Source organism: Neovison vison, chromosome X (assembly GCF_020171115.1).
Source record: "Neovison vison isolate M4711 chromosome X, ASM_NN_V1, whole genome shotgun sequence".
In the NCBI taxonomy this organism is placed as follows: Eukaryota; Metazoa; Chordata; class Mammalia; order Carnivora; family Mustelidae; genus Neogale; species Neogale vison.
The window spans coordinates 115911971-115926694 of record NC_058105.1 but is presented as its reverse complement, the minus strand read 5'-3'; the positions used below and the strand labels follow the sequence as shown (position 1 = coordinate 115926694).

The following is a 14724-nucleotide window of genomic DNA, read 5'->3' as shown; positions in this document are numbered from 1 at the left end:
TTTTTTTTTTTAAGATTTTATTTATTTATTTGAGAGACAGAGATCTCAAGTAGGCAGAGAGGCAGGCAGAGAGAGAGAGAGAAGGAAGCAGGCTCCCTGCAGAGCAGAGAGCCCGATGTGGGGCTCGATCCCAGGACCCTGGGATCATGACCTGAGCTGAAGGCAGAGGCCTCAACCCACTGAGCCACCCAGGCACCCAGCCCCAGGGCACTTCTTAAGGAGAGAATGATTCTGGTAGTTTTGACAGTACACAACAAGTCCAGCTGTGTTAGAGTTTACTATTTTTCCTGCCTGCACTAGGGATGGCATGCATAGGGCTCATAAAAGAAAGGTCATTCCATTAACTCACTGGAGAGTTTACCCAATGCTTAACGAAAAAGTATTATGGCTTCATTTAAAAACAACAACAACAACATCATACTGCCAGTGGTGACTGACAACTTATTACTGCTGCTCTGTTGGAGAGACAGATGAGGGAGGGAGAGAGTGAGTGCCCACGTACATGAACTTGAGCACCCAAGCACAATGCAATCACTTCACTCCAGATGCAGGTGAAGGAGAATGCCAGAAGAGCGGAATGGAACTGATGGACCGAAAGAGAAAATGTTGAGTGGATCATCTCAGCAAATCAGTGTTCCATACTTCCCTGGCAACAAACCCCTGAAGAGCCCACCATTTATCCAAAAGATACACAGACAGTACCTGAGGTAACTCAAAGTCTAGCATTCCTCCTGCTTGCCTCTTAGGGCTGGCCACGACTCATGTGGCAGCAGGAAGCACACACTGCACTGTACAGAGCCCCAACAAATCACTTGCACTGTCTGACTGTGGCAAAGCAAAAAGATGCTTACCTGGATGTCACTGGAGAAGATGACCTCTTAGAAATGCCTCCCGGAATCTCACATCTTCTCAAAGGAGACCCAAGGCCCACACTGGGAACAGAAGTTGTTCGAGGACTCCTCTTCATCTTCTCTGTCTGAAGAGGACATAGAATAGGTCAGCCATGGCCCCTCACTGGCAATATTTCTACAATTTCTTAAAAAAAAAAAAAAGAAAAGAAAAACCCAGGGCGCCTAGGTGGCTCAGTTGGTTGAGCAACTGCCTTCGGCTCAGGTCACGGTCCTGGAGTCCTGCATCGGGCTCCCAGCTCCATGGGGAGTCTGCTTCTCCCTCTGACCTTCTCGCCTCTCATGTTCTCTCTCACTGTCTCTCTCTCAAATAAATAAATAAAATCTTTTAAAAAAAATAAAAATAATAAAAAAAAAACCCAGATGGAAATGTGCACAGCTTTCTTCCTGAAGGGCCCATATGAAGTTACAGTGCTTCCCACAATGGGAACCTTTCGCAGGAAAGCACCATGAGGTCATCAATTTGGTGGTCAATATTGAAGTCATCCAAATTAAAAACAGAACACTTCAGCCTCAAAATGCAAAGATTTCCTACTCTTTGCTATCTTGCAAAACACTAACAACAGAACCATACTATGATTCTGGACATAGAGAAACTACATCACTCATCATCATTGCACATCAAATGCAAATCAAAACTATCATCAGCTATCACCTCACATCTGTCAGAATGGCTAAAATCAAAAACACAAGAAACAACAAGTGTCAGCAAGGATGTGGAGGAAAAGGAAACCTCATGCACTGTTGGTGCGAATGCAAACTGGTGCAGCCCCTGTGGAAAACAGTATGGAGATTCCTCAATAAGTTAAAAATAGACCTACTCTATGATCCAGCAATCACACTACTGGGTATTTACCCAAAGGATATGAAAACACTAATTCAAAGGGATATATGCACCCCTATGTTTATTGCAGATTATTCACAACAGCCAAATTATGTAAGCAGCCCAAATGTTCACTGATAAATGGATGAATAAAGAGTATGTGGCATAAATGTCAAAAAACAAAATGTGATGTATATATATACAATGGAATATCAGCCATAAAAAAGAATGAAGTCTTGCCATATTCAACAACATGGACAGATCTAGAGAATATTATGCTAAGTGAAATAAGTCAGAGAAAGACAAATGCTGTATGATTTCAGTGGAATTTAAGAAATATAAAAGAACAAAGAAAGCAAGAGATAAAAAAAAAAAAAAAACCAGACTCTCTAACAGAGAACAAACTGGTGGTTGCTGGAGAGGGGAGGAGATGGGTCTGAGAAGTGAAGGGGACCAGGAGTACACGCATCGTGATGAGAACGGAGTAATGCACAGAATTGCTGATTCACTAAGCTGTACACCTGAAAGTGATAGAACACTGTATGCCCGTACTGGAATTAAAAAAAAAAACACAACTTAAAAAAAACTGGGAAGAGTTCAAAAATACATAATCACTCAAAAAAACTACAGGTGGGTGTAACTGTGGTTAACAACCAAGACAGCGAGCTGTGGACTCTTTAACAGTGCACGTGAGGTAATAGGGACTGCAGCCCCAGAGGGACCCCCTGTCCCTGTACATCATCCCCATGGGAGGCCCAGCCTCTGTACGTGACGCGTGGTGGGGGCTCCGCAAGCGTGGCGCCCTACTGCACTTTTCCACAACAAACCTTCCTTTGCCCCTGCCCCATGCACTCATATACCTTAGCCCCCTTCCACAGTAACTGATCCTATAGTAAAACCCAACGGGGTCTGACACATTCACTTCTCATTTAAGAACCTCAGGGCCACAACAGATTTTTTTTTTTAGATTATTTATTTATTTATTTGACAGACAGAGATCACAAGTAGGCAGAGAGGGAGGCAGAGAGAGAGGAGGAAGCAGGCTCTCCGCAGAGCAGAGAGCCCGATGTGGGGCTCGATCCCACAATCCTGGGATCATGACCTGAGCTGAAGGCAGAGGCTTTAACCCACTGAGCCACCCAGGTGCCCCCACAACAGATTTTAAAAATACATATGATGTTGGGGGTCCTGGGTGGCTCAATTGTTGGGCATCTTCCTTCAGCTCGGGTCATGATCTCAGGGTCCTGGGATCAAGCCCTGCATTGGGCTCCTGCTCAGCAGGAAGCCTGCTTCTTCCTCTCCCACTCCCCATTTGTGTTCCCTCTCTCACTGTGTCTCTGTCAAATAAATAAAATCTTAAAAAAATACAAACGGTGTTATAAAATGAAAGTCCAATAGTACAGTAGTGTGGCAGTCTTAAAACAAGCCCACATGTCATTTGATTCTCCCCCCTTCCCTTTGAGTGTGGGTTGGTCTTAGTGACCTATTTTTAAGGAACAACATACAGCAGAATGATGGTGTGTAACATGTAATATTAGAGCATAAAAGGTGCTGCAGCTTTCCCCTGCTGCTTGCACCCATCCTTGGATCTCTCACTCTGGAGGATGCCAGCTGCCAAGTCATTGGGACATTCAAGGAGCTCTGGAGAGGTCTACATAATAAGGAACTGAGGCCAGGAGTCATGTGAGCGAGCCATTCTGGAAGAGCCCCAGCCATGCTTTCTTACGACTATAGCTCTGGCCATCATCCTGACCAGAGCCTCATGAGAGACCCTGAACCAGAACTACCCAGCTAAGCCATCCTCAACTTCTGACCCAAAGAACCAGTGTGTTAATAAACATTTGTTTTAAGCAGCTAAGGTATGGGGTGATTTATTATGTAGCAAGCGATAACTAACAAAAGTAGCATGCTGTGTATAATTTCTAAATAAAACACGTAATTGGGAGTACCCATTCAATAGATACCACGTAAAAAATGTTTAAAGGCCATTGTTATGGATTGAAGTCTGGCTTAGAACCTTAATTCTAGTTGCCTATAGGGGCAAGACTGGCATCCTTAAAAGCAGAAAGAAGACACCAAGAATATTCCTTTTGGTTCCTGTCCCCAAGGACAAGGTCTTTAGGAATCTACTTAGACTTAGAAAGATGCAAAAAGTTAAATGATTTTCAAAGGATGAGTGAATTTTTAAACCAAATCCACCAGCTAGGCAGTCTCTGGAGACTGATGGAAACAAAGACCCCCGGTCAAGCACAAGGAGTAGTCATACTATCAAATAAACCCATCACAAGGGGTGAGAGTTTAAACTTACCGGAGAGGCCTCTGCTCCTGCAGGGACTCCTTTCCCAGAATCTCCCGCACCAGACGTAGATGGAGTCTTCTTCCTCTCAGCACTCCGAGTAGGAGAAGACTTGTAAGAAGATTTAAGAGCGCCAGCAGGAGCTACACGAGGACAGGCATGGGATACTAGAGAGTTACAATATCATAGCCAAAGAGACAAGGGAGCACAGGTGGAAAAAGTAGAGAGAGAAAGGAATCGGGAAGGACATATTTCTGTTAAAACATAACATGGGCAATCCACATTCTCTAAATACCACCATACTTTTTCTAGTATGTGCAGAGTAGACACTATCTGGAAAGACTGCCATATGCCATGCTCAAAAGTCCAGTTCATTTCAGGAGTTCAAAGTCTGGGCTTTGGAGCCAGACAGAACTGGCACTGTCACCAAATAGCCAGATCACCTCGGGCAGGCTACTTAACCTCTCTGAATGTCAATTCCCTTGTGCAGGGGATAGTTAATATTGCAGCCCTGAAAACTGTCCTAGAAAGGCCTGCTTACAAGGCTGGCCCTTGGTCAGCCCCTAAGAACTTAGATATCGGAAGGGTTCTTGCCATTAACTGACGAGTAGCACTTCACTTATCCTCGTTCCTTCAGGGTTTGGAATTTGGGCATGTAACTGGCCGAGGGTGCCTGCGTGACCAGCCCTTAATAAACCCCTGCCACTGAGTCTCTAACGAGCTTTCCTGGTTGGCAGCATTTCACATGTGTTATCACAGCGCGTTGCAGGAGGAATTAAGCACGTCCTGTGCGACTCCACTGGGAGAGGACTCTGGGAAACTTGCATCTGGTGTCCTCTGGGCGTCGCCTGCGTGCCAATTCCCTCTGCGGATGTGCCGTGCGGCTTCCACTCTAACACATCACAGCTGTGAGTGCCACCGTATGCTCAGTCTCCTGAGTGCTCCCAGCCAATCACCAAACCTGGGGCTGGTCCTGGGGACCCTTGATACAACTGGTGCCAGAACCAGGAACTGTAAGAATGACTCTGCTTCACAGAAAAATGGTAAAAGCAGTGTTTGAAAAAGAAAGGCTCAAGGATGGAGAAGGATGACCTTCTGGTGCCTGCTGGCTATAGAGTCAGCCACCGCATCAAACAGCAACTGAGCTGCCATCTGTTGCAAGAGGTAAAATACCTACGGTATTTGAAGAGAGCCCATCCAACTCCAAGAGCTGGCTTGTTGGATCCCCTGGTTAGTTTTGGCCATGCTGGCTAAAGTGAGGGGAAAAATACACCCCAGGCAATGTCTTTGGTTTTTGTTTTCTCCTCCAAGTGGGAGTGGGACACAACCTCCTTGTTTTGTGCCATCAGTGATTTGGCAGGAATTTAAAACTCTTAAGTACTGGAACCAGAACCCTCCCTACCCGATGCTTTTTGCTATGACTTTTGCACAATGGATCTCTGCAAAAAGGAAGACATGAAAGGAGGCAATTTCCAGATAGAGATACGTTTGGAGTTTTAAAAAATAAACATGGATCTATTACAGATACAGAACACCCCTCTGTGGGGCCGTGACCCATGAAACGATCATCGATACTGGTTGCACTGTCTGAGTCACAGAAAAATGCTCACAGGAAAGAGCTTGTTCCCTGACGGGACCATCTGACAAGGAGCTGCTAGTCAGCTCTTAATTTCTGACGCAGAGTCTAATTACATCCCTAACCAGTGATTCCTGCCACAGCTGTGAGCTAGGACAGGGTACTCACAGGAAGTATAACTCCTTCACCTACCCCTGATGATCAGACTCCACATCTGCGGACAAGATGTCTGGTATCTGACTTGCAGGGTTGGCTGCAGTTTGTAACAATGGACTAGGAGCCTGACTCTACTTCCTGTATCTTTCTCCTGCTACACACACCTCAGGAAGGCAATGCACCTGTCACCAGAGAGGGATCACTTTTTTCCTAGGCTGTTCACTGTATAAATGAATGGGACTAGAGAGATGGCAGCTGATGCAAACCTACCCCGAGATTTTTTTGAAAATTCAGGAATTTGTTAAATTTTTTTTCTAAAAAGGCTCTTGTCCTACTTGCTTTCAGCCTTTCCTTATGAATGGTCATTTTAAAAGTAGAGGATAATTGAGAAAATGTAAAGTCTTGATTACTGAATGGGCACACTGATAATGAAAACAAAAACAAAAACAAAACAAAACCTAGCACCTGAACTGGTGCAGGGGACAGGAAGGACATTCAGGATCTTTGTTTTCCAGAACTGTTCCTGGGAACTCTGCTCTCTTCCTGAAGAAAAACTGTGCTGCCTGTGCCCGGTGCTGTGAGCACTTCAGATTCCCATGGACTGTGGATCCCAGGTCACAGATGAGAATGTGACTTGGAGCTGCAGGGCAGGCCAGTTCCCGCCCGGTCTCTAAAGACCACCTCCACATGCCATCAGCACGCAGCAAGTAAGGAACTCAAGTTGTTGACGGAACTGTCTGGGACTGACCACCTCAAGCAGTCCCTCTGAAAGCAAGGACTGAACTGAATTCCTCAGGCCAGACTGAGACCCCTGTGGTGGGAGGAACCATGTGGGGAAAGACACAGTGGGGGCCCTGTTAGCCTGTACTGTGTGACCAATATATGTCCTGCTCAGCGTTCTGAAATAGTGGAAACTGCTTCCAGGGGGCATGTGTGTCCTCGGGGATCACTCCCTGGGTGTATGTTCCGACTATTATGACACTGCCTCAGCCTTGGCAGGCTTGGGGACAGCTTCCTCTTACTGACCAGATTGTGCTGGGCTGAACTGATGCTTTGGGCAGGTTTAAAAAAAAAAAAGAAAAGAAAATGTCCATACACAAAGTCATGAAGGAAGCTACCTGGCTTTCTGAGACAGATTTTTACAGCTAATGGTCTGTGTTTTAACGGGCTAAGACCAGAAACCCTAAAGAATGTAAGTGAGGTCAATACTGTAGATTGGTCTCAACCTGCTATGTGAAACCCTGTTGATGATAATTCTGCTGTGAAGATGCCAAAGACCAAGGGGATGGACCATGCAGAAAAGAAAAGAGAAGGGGCACCTGGGTGGCTCAGTTGGTTGAGCGTCTAACTTCGGCTCCGGTCATGATCTCGGAGTCCTGGGACTGAGCCCCAAGTCAGACTCCACGCTCAGCAGGGAGTCTGCTTCTCCCTCTCCCTCTGCTGGTGTTTGCTTTTGCACACTCTCTCTCAAATAAATAAATAAAATCCTTAAAAAGAAAAGAAAAGAACAACATAGAAGGCGTGACTGCTGTCCTTGGAAAGGCCAGCTTACAAGGTTGGCCCTGGCATCAGGGAACTTGTTTTTATGGAGAGCTCCCACCACTAACTGTAAGAGTGGCTCACTGTGCCTAAGCTTTGTATAAACATGTTGTTTGTATAAACAACATGATTTATGCTCAACATCTGCTTTCTTTCTGACAGTCTGGAATTTGCATAGGTACCTGGCACGGGGTACCAATGTAACCAGCCTCCAGTAAAAGGTCTGGGCACTGGGGCGCCTGGATGGCTCAGTGGGTTAAGCCTCTGCCTTTGGCTCAGGTCGTGGTCTCAGGGTCCGGGGATTGAGCCCCACATCGGGCTCTCTGCTCAGCGGGGAGCCTGCTTCCCCTTCTCTCTCTCTGCCTGCCTCTCTGCCTACTTCTTGTGATCTCTGACAAATGAATAAATAAAATCTTATAAATAAATAAGTAAGTAAGTAAGTCTGGGCACTGAGTCTCTAATAAGCTTCCTTGGTAAGCAATACTTCATACATGTGACAACTCATTGCTGAGGGAAAGTGCTCTGTATGGCCCTACTGGAGGTTTGTTCCTGATCTTCCCCAGACTACATTCCATGGCTTTTTTCCTTTGCTGATTTTGCTCTGTAACCTTTTACTGTAATAAATCATAGTTAGGAGTCCTTCTAGAGAATCAGTGGTCCTGCAAATGATCTTGGGGGCTTCCTAACACATTCCTTGTTCTCAAAAGGATACATCCTACTTCCCAGGAATTTTTTGGTTAAGAGATAATTCATGTATGCTAAAATTTACCCCTTAAAAACTGTACAATTTAGTGGTTTTCAATAATTCACATTTCTACAATCGTAACTACAGTCTAATTCCAGAGAATTTTCAATACTCCCAAAATAAACCCTGTACTCAATTAATCACTCATTCCCTTTCACCATTCCTCCAGTCCCTAGCAACCACAAATTTACTGTCTTTCTGAATTTGCCTATTCTGGACAAGTCATATAAATGGACTCATGTAACTTGTGGCATTTTGTTTCTGGCTTTTTTCACTGAGCCTAATGTTTTCAAGGTTCATTGTGTAGCATGTATCAGTAATCCATTCTTCTTCATATCTGAGTAATATTCCACGTTGTGGACAGAGCACATTTTGTTTATCCATTTGTCTATTAAAGAACATTTGGGTTGTTTCCACTTTGTGGCTAATGCTGCTAAGAACTAAGCTTTTGTGTGTTTTCAGTTTTATTGGCTCTACATGTAAGAGAGCAATTGCTGGGTCACATGGTAACTCCATGTTTAACCTCTGGAGGAACTTGCCAAGCTGTTTTCCAAAGTGAGTACATCATTTTACATTCTCACCAGCAATATATGAGGGTTATAATTTCTCTACATCCTTGCCAACACTTATCGTTTTCCTTGAATTTTAGCCATTCTAGTAAGTGTGAAGTTCTAGCTCATTGAGGTTTTCATATACATTTCCCTAATGATTAACAATGTTGAGCATCTTGTCCTGTGTTTATTGGCCATCTGTGTATCTTCGTGGAAACACCACAACCACTCAGGCTAGCAGGCTGTTTCTGAAAACGAGTCAGAAGTAGGTAGAGGATTATATGTCATTTATGTCATCTAGTGAACACACTATCTTGGGAACTAAGACCAGATCTGCTTTAATGTGGACACAATGTTGCTAATCTGCAAACAGAGAATGTCAGCCCTCATTAATCTTGCCATGACAATTTGATGGATTTAGCCAAGAAGAAGCTTTGATAGCGTGGCCCAGAGTTTCTCATGCTTCAGTGTGCAGGTCTGCTGGGGACTGAGAGTCTGTCTTCCCAAAATTCCCAGGTGATACCAATATTGATGGTCCATGGGCCGCCCCTTGAGTAGCAAGACTCTACGTATCTGTTGAGCCCTTACTGTGCCAGTCATTATCCTATCTCATTTAATCCTCATGACAATTTAAAGTATTTTAGTTTTATAGATAAGGAAACTGAGGCTTTAGGGGCAGCTGGGTGGCTCTGTTGGTTAAGTGTCCAACTCTTGATTTTGGCTCAGGCCATGTATCTCAAGGTCATGGGATCAAACACCAAGTTGTGTTCTACACTCAGCAGGGAGTTTGCGCAGGATTCTCTCTCTCCCTCTCCCCCTCCCCGCAAGCACACACTTGTACTTGTGTTCTCTCTCTCAAATAAATACATCTTAAAAAAGGAACCCGAGGCTTAGAGAGGTTAATTAGTTTACCCAAAGTGTTCAGAACTGGTAAGTGGTAAATCTGGTTATGGGACCCCAGAGACTGTGGTTTACAGGCAACTTTGCCAAATCATCTCTTTAAGAAAGTCTACTGACCTTCACAGCTCATGAAATAGATTCCTTTTCCTAATCCATAGGCCCTCAATCAAAAATAATTTACTCACCTCTGTGACACTGAAAAGAAAAAAAAAACCATAGTAACAGCAAAACACTTGTGGGTAGAAAATGCTATTAACCACTGAAGACTTTCGCAAAGTCAGCCAATGGGAAACAAAATACAAAAATTCAGGAATAACTTGTACGTCAACCAACACCACTTTGGGCATTTTCCTCAGCGTCACCAGCTTGGCCTCTTTTACCTGAGTCACTGGCCTGCTCAGAGAGCATGAGCGCACTTCTGCTTCTGGCTAAAGAAGCCTGTGTAGGTGTCAAGAGTCGCATAACAAGAAAGGTTTCCATGGGACTAAGGTTTGTACGATGAGCTGGGGGATGGAATCAAATGAAAATTTTAAAAAGCAAAATTAAAACAAAATAAAATGTTTAAAACAACACAGTGTATGAAGCAAATTAACTTTTGGGTGGCGGAATGAAAGTGGAAAATAAAAATATTCCAGCAAAGGATGGCTTTGGAGTTTGTCATAGTAAAATAAAACAAATGATATGTCATTTGGGGTTTGTGAGAGTGCATTAATTCTTTTGGGGTGCCAGAATTCATTCAATGTGCTCTTACAGTATCACAATATTATCTGTTTCATTTGACAAGAATTAGCCCATTTCCCAAGATGTAATATGGACTCAAGAAACCATTTACTCACCAAGTAGATCTAACATTGAAAAAAGATTATTCCTATGAAACACTTTAGGGTCCTCTGTTAAAAAACATTTCATTATACAATGATTTTGTTAATGTATAAATATGCATCTGTTCATACGTTTTCCACGTACATAAGGGCAAAAATTAAATCAGAACCACAAAAACAAAAATAGCCAACGAATTATCGGCTTTAATGGAAGTAGCAGTAATCACAATCTAAAATACAGCAACTGAAATGTCATTTTGATGGTTTTGGAATGTTTTATATGGTAATGGATTAACTTTTCCATTACTTTGAATTTATTGGTTACCCATTAGCCAGTAAATTGTTTGGGAATTAAAATTTTTCAATTTATAATCCAAAAGCAGATAATTCAGTTGTCAACAATATGTAATAACATACTGGTATCTTTATGTAGTAATCAATGCAAATATAAATTTAACTTCAATTTATAACCATGTGAATTAATGAAAACATAAGGAATGTACTCACTATGGAAAAGCCATATAGAATTAAAAGCAAGTAGATGTTTTCTCATTTAGCTCTCAATTAATTCAAGGTTTCTTGCATTCAGTTCAACCATGAACTGCATCAGAGATGAGCAACACTGACACTTATGGGGTCTCTGACATAAATGACAGGCCAAGGTCATTGCCAGTGAAAAACAACCAGAAAGGCACTCTGGCCTTTTCAAAGTCACAAACACTCTCCTGCTTATCCCTTGGTAATGCCTGACCTGTTAAATAGTTCACTGGCAGCTGACACTTCTCCAGTGTTGTTTTAAAATAACATTTAATGCACGGAGAGTTTTCCTCTCTTCCTTAACCCACATTCTCTGAAAGATATAAATTCATACTTTTAGTAACTCATCTGAGCCTCCATCAGAACACGAGTAAATTTAAATCTATTCTGGAACCGGCACATGTCCTATACATATCATCCTCCACCTCAAAATGAGTGCTGGAACAGGCCACCCATCCTTTTCGCCTTATTTTAAAGGCTTCGTATTAGCTCTGAACTTCAGTTTTCAAAACAGAAATGGGCAGGCCTACAAACCTCAGATAATAGCAGAGTCCCATTTTTTTTTTCATCATCTAAGTTTTCCACCTATCTCTGCATGATCACTTCTACTGTTTCTCGCTAAACAAAGAATATCATTACTTCCTGTACCTACTCAGCAACAAACTGGCAGAGCCGATGCCACTTGCCAAAGTCCAGTTAAGTGAGGCCCTGGGAGCTCCCACATTCAGACCACAAGGCTGAATGCCAATAATGGAGGCATTTGCAGAAGGCTCAAGAGGGGCTCTCACAAAGACTGACGTTAAGATGCTCACACTAGAAAGAAGAAAACCACAGAGACCAGGTCTACACGTTCACTTGCCTCGGTCTGGGGAATAGGATATTGCCACGGTGGATGAAGACAGGCGCTTACTCATGGGAGGCTCCGTCTGCTTTGGCAAATTCATGGTTGATGTTGAAAGTTTGTCACATGCTGCAGAGAAATGCATTAAAGATATTGGTATTCACACCACTGTAGACTGAGAAACACATATCCCAAAGTGTTCTTCCTGTCCTCATCCACACGCCTCCTATACTCCTGTGGCACAGCGTCTGGCTTCCATCACCCTGTGATGCCCTTAGCTGATCTGGAAATGCCCAGGCCACCGCAGCCACCAGTGTGAAGCAAGATCTTCTCTTCAATTTCAAATATTCAACCTCACTCAACTGTTCAACTAAAGCCATGCTAATCCCACTAGCAAATCATTTCCTGTGTCCAGGGACTTTCAAGCATATTCAGACTACACAAAAACAAAACCAATCCGGACCCAGAGACAAATCACCACTGGAAAATGTTCTACGGTCTGAGACAGTATGAGCTGAAAGCAGACTTTCTCTGAAGGTTATCTACAGGCTCAGGGTGGAGAAGTAATATGGAATGCAAGTAGCTGTATTTAAAGCAGAACAACCTTTTTTAAAAAAAAAAAAAAAAGCACAACAACCTTTAACAGTTGACTTCTTTCTCCTCTCAAGAAACGGGATTACAATAGCCCTTTTCCTAATGCTGCGACTACTACTGGTTAGGATTTTAACATGTGGTCCTGTGTTTGGTATTCTTTACTTCCAGCCATTGTTTTAGACTGGTTTCTAAATCAAACCATTATAGCAAATGAAGAGGTGCTGATAATGCCCTGTCAAGCCATATCAGAGCCTGAAGCAAAAGGAAAGATGTACACCCTTGGCTTTAAAGGAAGCAAACTCATCACTAATAATATTCAAAATCTATTCCACTCATCTTGTTTCCGAATGAGAAATTTGCTGTGTTTTACAATACGTCCTGACCAAGTGGCAATCTTAAATAAGTTTTAATTCTCTTAAGCTGAAGTGAAATTATAATAAATTCTATTTTGGTCTAAATAAAACATTTAAATTTAAAACAATGTAAGTTTTAACATATCTACTTAATTTTTCAGCATTTTTTCAACTACTTTAATGAAAAAAAATCAGTAGCAATTATGTGAAACTATGCGTAAATGGGTACACATTCTACTCTTTTGTCTCATGCTTCAAAATGGCTGGCTCAGTATGGTACTTGTCTTTAGAAATTTGGTATTTTGTTCATCACGGATTGTTCTGCATTAATTTTGATTTATCCAAATATTATTTCATCTTGATAAAGTATTCCCTTAAACTGTATGCCCAAGTCAAGTACTTGGTTGCCTCAGCCTGGCCCTAACCCCTAGGTGGATTCCCAAGGGGTGATTATCAACTCTACCTACTGCCCCTCTCTTTTAGGAGAAGGCCAACGCCACACTAAATTCAATCTGGCCCATGGTGCAAATTCTCTGCTACTCAGCAACACCAGTAAGGATTTTTCTTTGTCAAAGGAATGCTGGAAACCAAAAGTATTTATTCCTACAGCTATAATTTGACCTGTACTGCTGGTAACATCCCTTTTACATCTTGTTTTTTCTTTGCCAGCCAAAGATAGATTGAATTTTTAAAGTCTTTACTAACTGAGAGAAAAGTTTTACTAATTCCGTTCTTGTTCTAGACCCTAAGAATTTCCCAGGCCTGAATCCAAAATCAAAGAGCCCATTAGGGAGACGAAATAAAAAACAAAGCAAACATATCTCCTTGTTTGGATTCCCAGTGTTAGTACTGATAAACTCCCTACCACTCTGTCTCAAACACCTCTTCTGGGAATCCAGCACATTAAGACCCAGAACTCTGTAAGAGTCTAGGTTTTGGTAATCAGAAGTGAGTCGAACACCCTACTACATAATGCCTAAAACCAATAATTAATGAGAGTGTTGAAGATCTAAATGCACAAAAGTCAAACACTGACAAAATTTTCAAGGCAGAAGGTAGTGAGTTAAAGATGAAATGTCTCCAGGGCACTAAGGGGTAAGGCATGCACAGCTCCATGATGACAGAGGAACAAAGAAATATGGGCACATCATTCACATTTCTAGAAAAAAAGTTCTAAGAGGTCAGTCTAAGAAATCAATTGTAAAAGCGTTTGAGACAGACACAGTGATGGAGGCGAATGATTAGAACAGTTGTCACAAAACGCCATGGCACGGTGAAGCTCAGATATACCGTTGGAGGACTCGGCAGCGGTGGCAGTGGTCCCTGGGTCCGGAGGGAGGGTGCCGGCTGCTAAACCTAGAGGAGGGGGTGGGGTATTTTCTGATTCACCTATACAGCAAAAAATCAGAGCAAAGAGAGGTAAAAGAAAAAAGTCCCAATTTCTGGTTGACTTTAGTTTCTAATTAGGAAATTAGAAAAAGTAACTGAAATGGGTTACAGACTTCCCAAAAAGAAAAAAAATAATAAAGTATATTCACTGACCAAAGGTTAAAAGCATAATACAGCAAAGTCAAACAATTGTACTACAGACAGAACCCATCTGTTCTCAGAAAGCTAGTATACAACTCCTGTGTAACAGAATGATAAGATCACAGAAAAGAAGACATTGAAGTAAGAGAAAGGCCACCCAGAGACTAGTAGCAGTCTGCACATTAAACACTTGAAAATTTAAAGATGAGTATGATCTGGAAAATGAAATAAATAAGTCACCTTGAAACAAAATTGAAAGAGCAACAAAAATGAATAATGAGGAGGGAAAACCCCTAGCCGGTTTGGGAGGGTAACCGCTACTTAGCCTTTCCAGGCCGCAGTACAGCAGTGACCTTAGTCTACTGCCATTTGACCTTCCCTGAAATCAGACTAATGCTAGGCTTGCCAGGTGCATCTGGTTAACCAGGCTCTGCACTCATTCCCTCCCCTTTTGCTTTTCCTTAAAGCCCAGTTACTGTATTAACTGCTATTTGCTAGCAAAAAGCAAGCACAGACTCCCTTCATGAGAAATGCATACACAGGAAACTCGGCAT

The 14724-nt window shown here is 42.6% G+C and overlaps 1 protein-coding gene across 19 annotated transcripts in view; it reads right to left on the bottom strand.

Moving 5' to 3' along the window:
• The window catches only part of MAP7D2 (MAP7 domain containing 2), a 96101-nt gene that overhangs the window by 21536 nt on the left and 59841 nt on the right, over nt 1–14724 (bottom strand). For 6 of the 19 annotated variants that reach the window (XM_044234895.1, XM_044234906.1, XM_044234896.1 and 3 more), the window contains exons 5-9: nt 13931–14029; nt 11712–11822; nt 9875–9997; nt 4040–4194; nt 852–976 (exon numbers count right to left, since the gene is read on the bottom strand). In XM_044234895.1, coding sequence (XP_044090830.1) covers nt 852–976; nt 4040–4194; nt 9875–9997; nt 11712–11822; nt 13931–14029 — 613 coding nt within the window. The remainder of the gene's footprint in view (nt 1–851; nt 977–4039; nt 4195–9874; nt 9998–11711; nt 11823–13930; nt 14030–14724) is intronic. The other 13 variants (XM_044234900.1, XM_044234912.1, XM_044234904.1 and 10 more) reach the window with 7 other exon arrangements.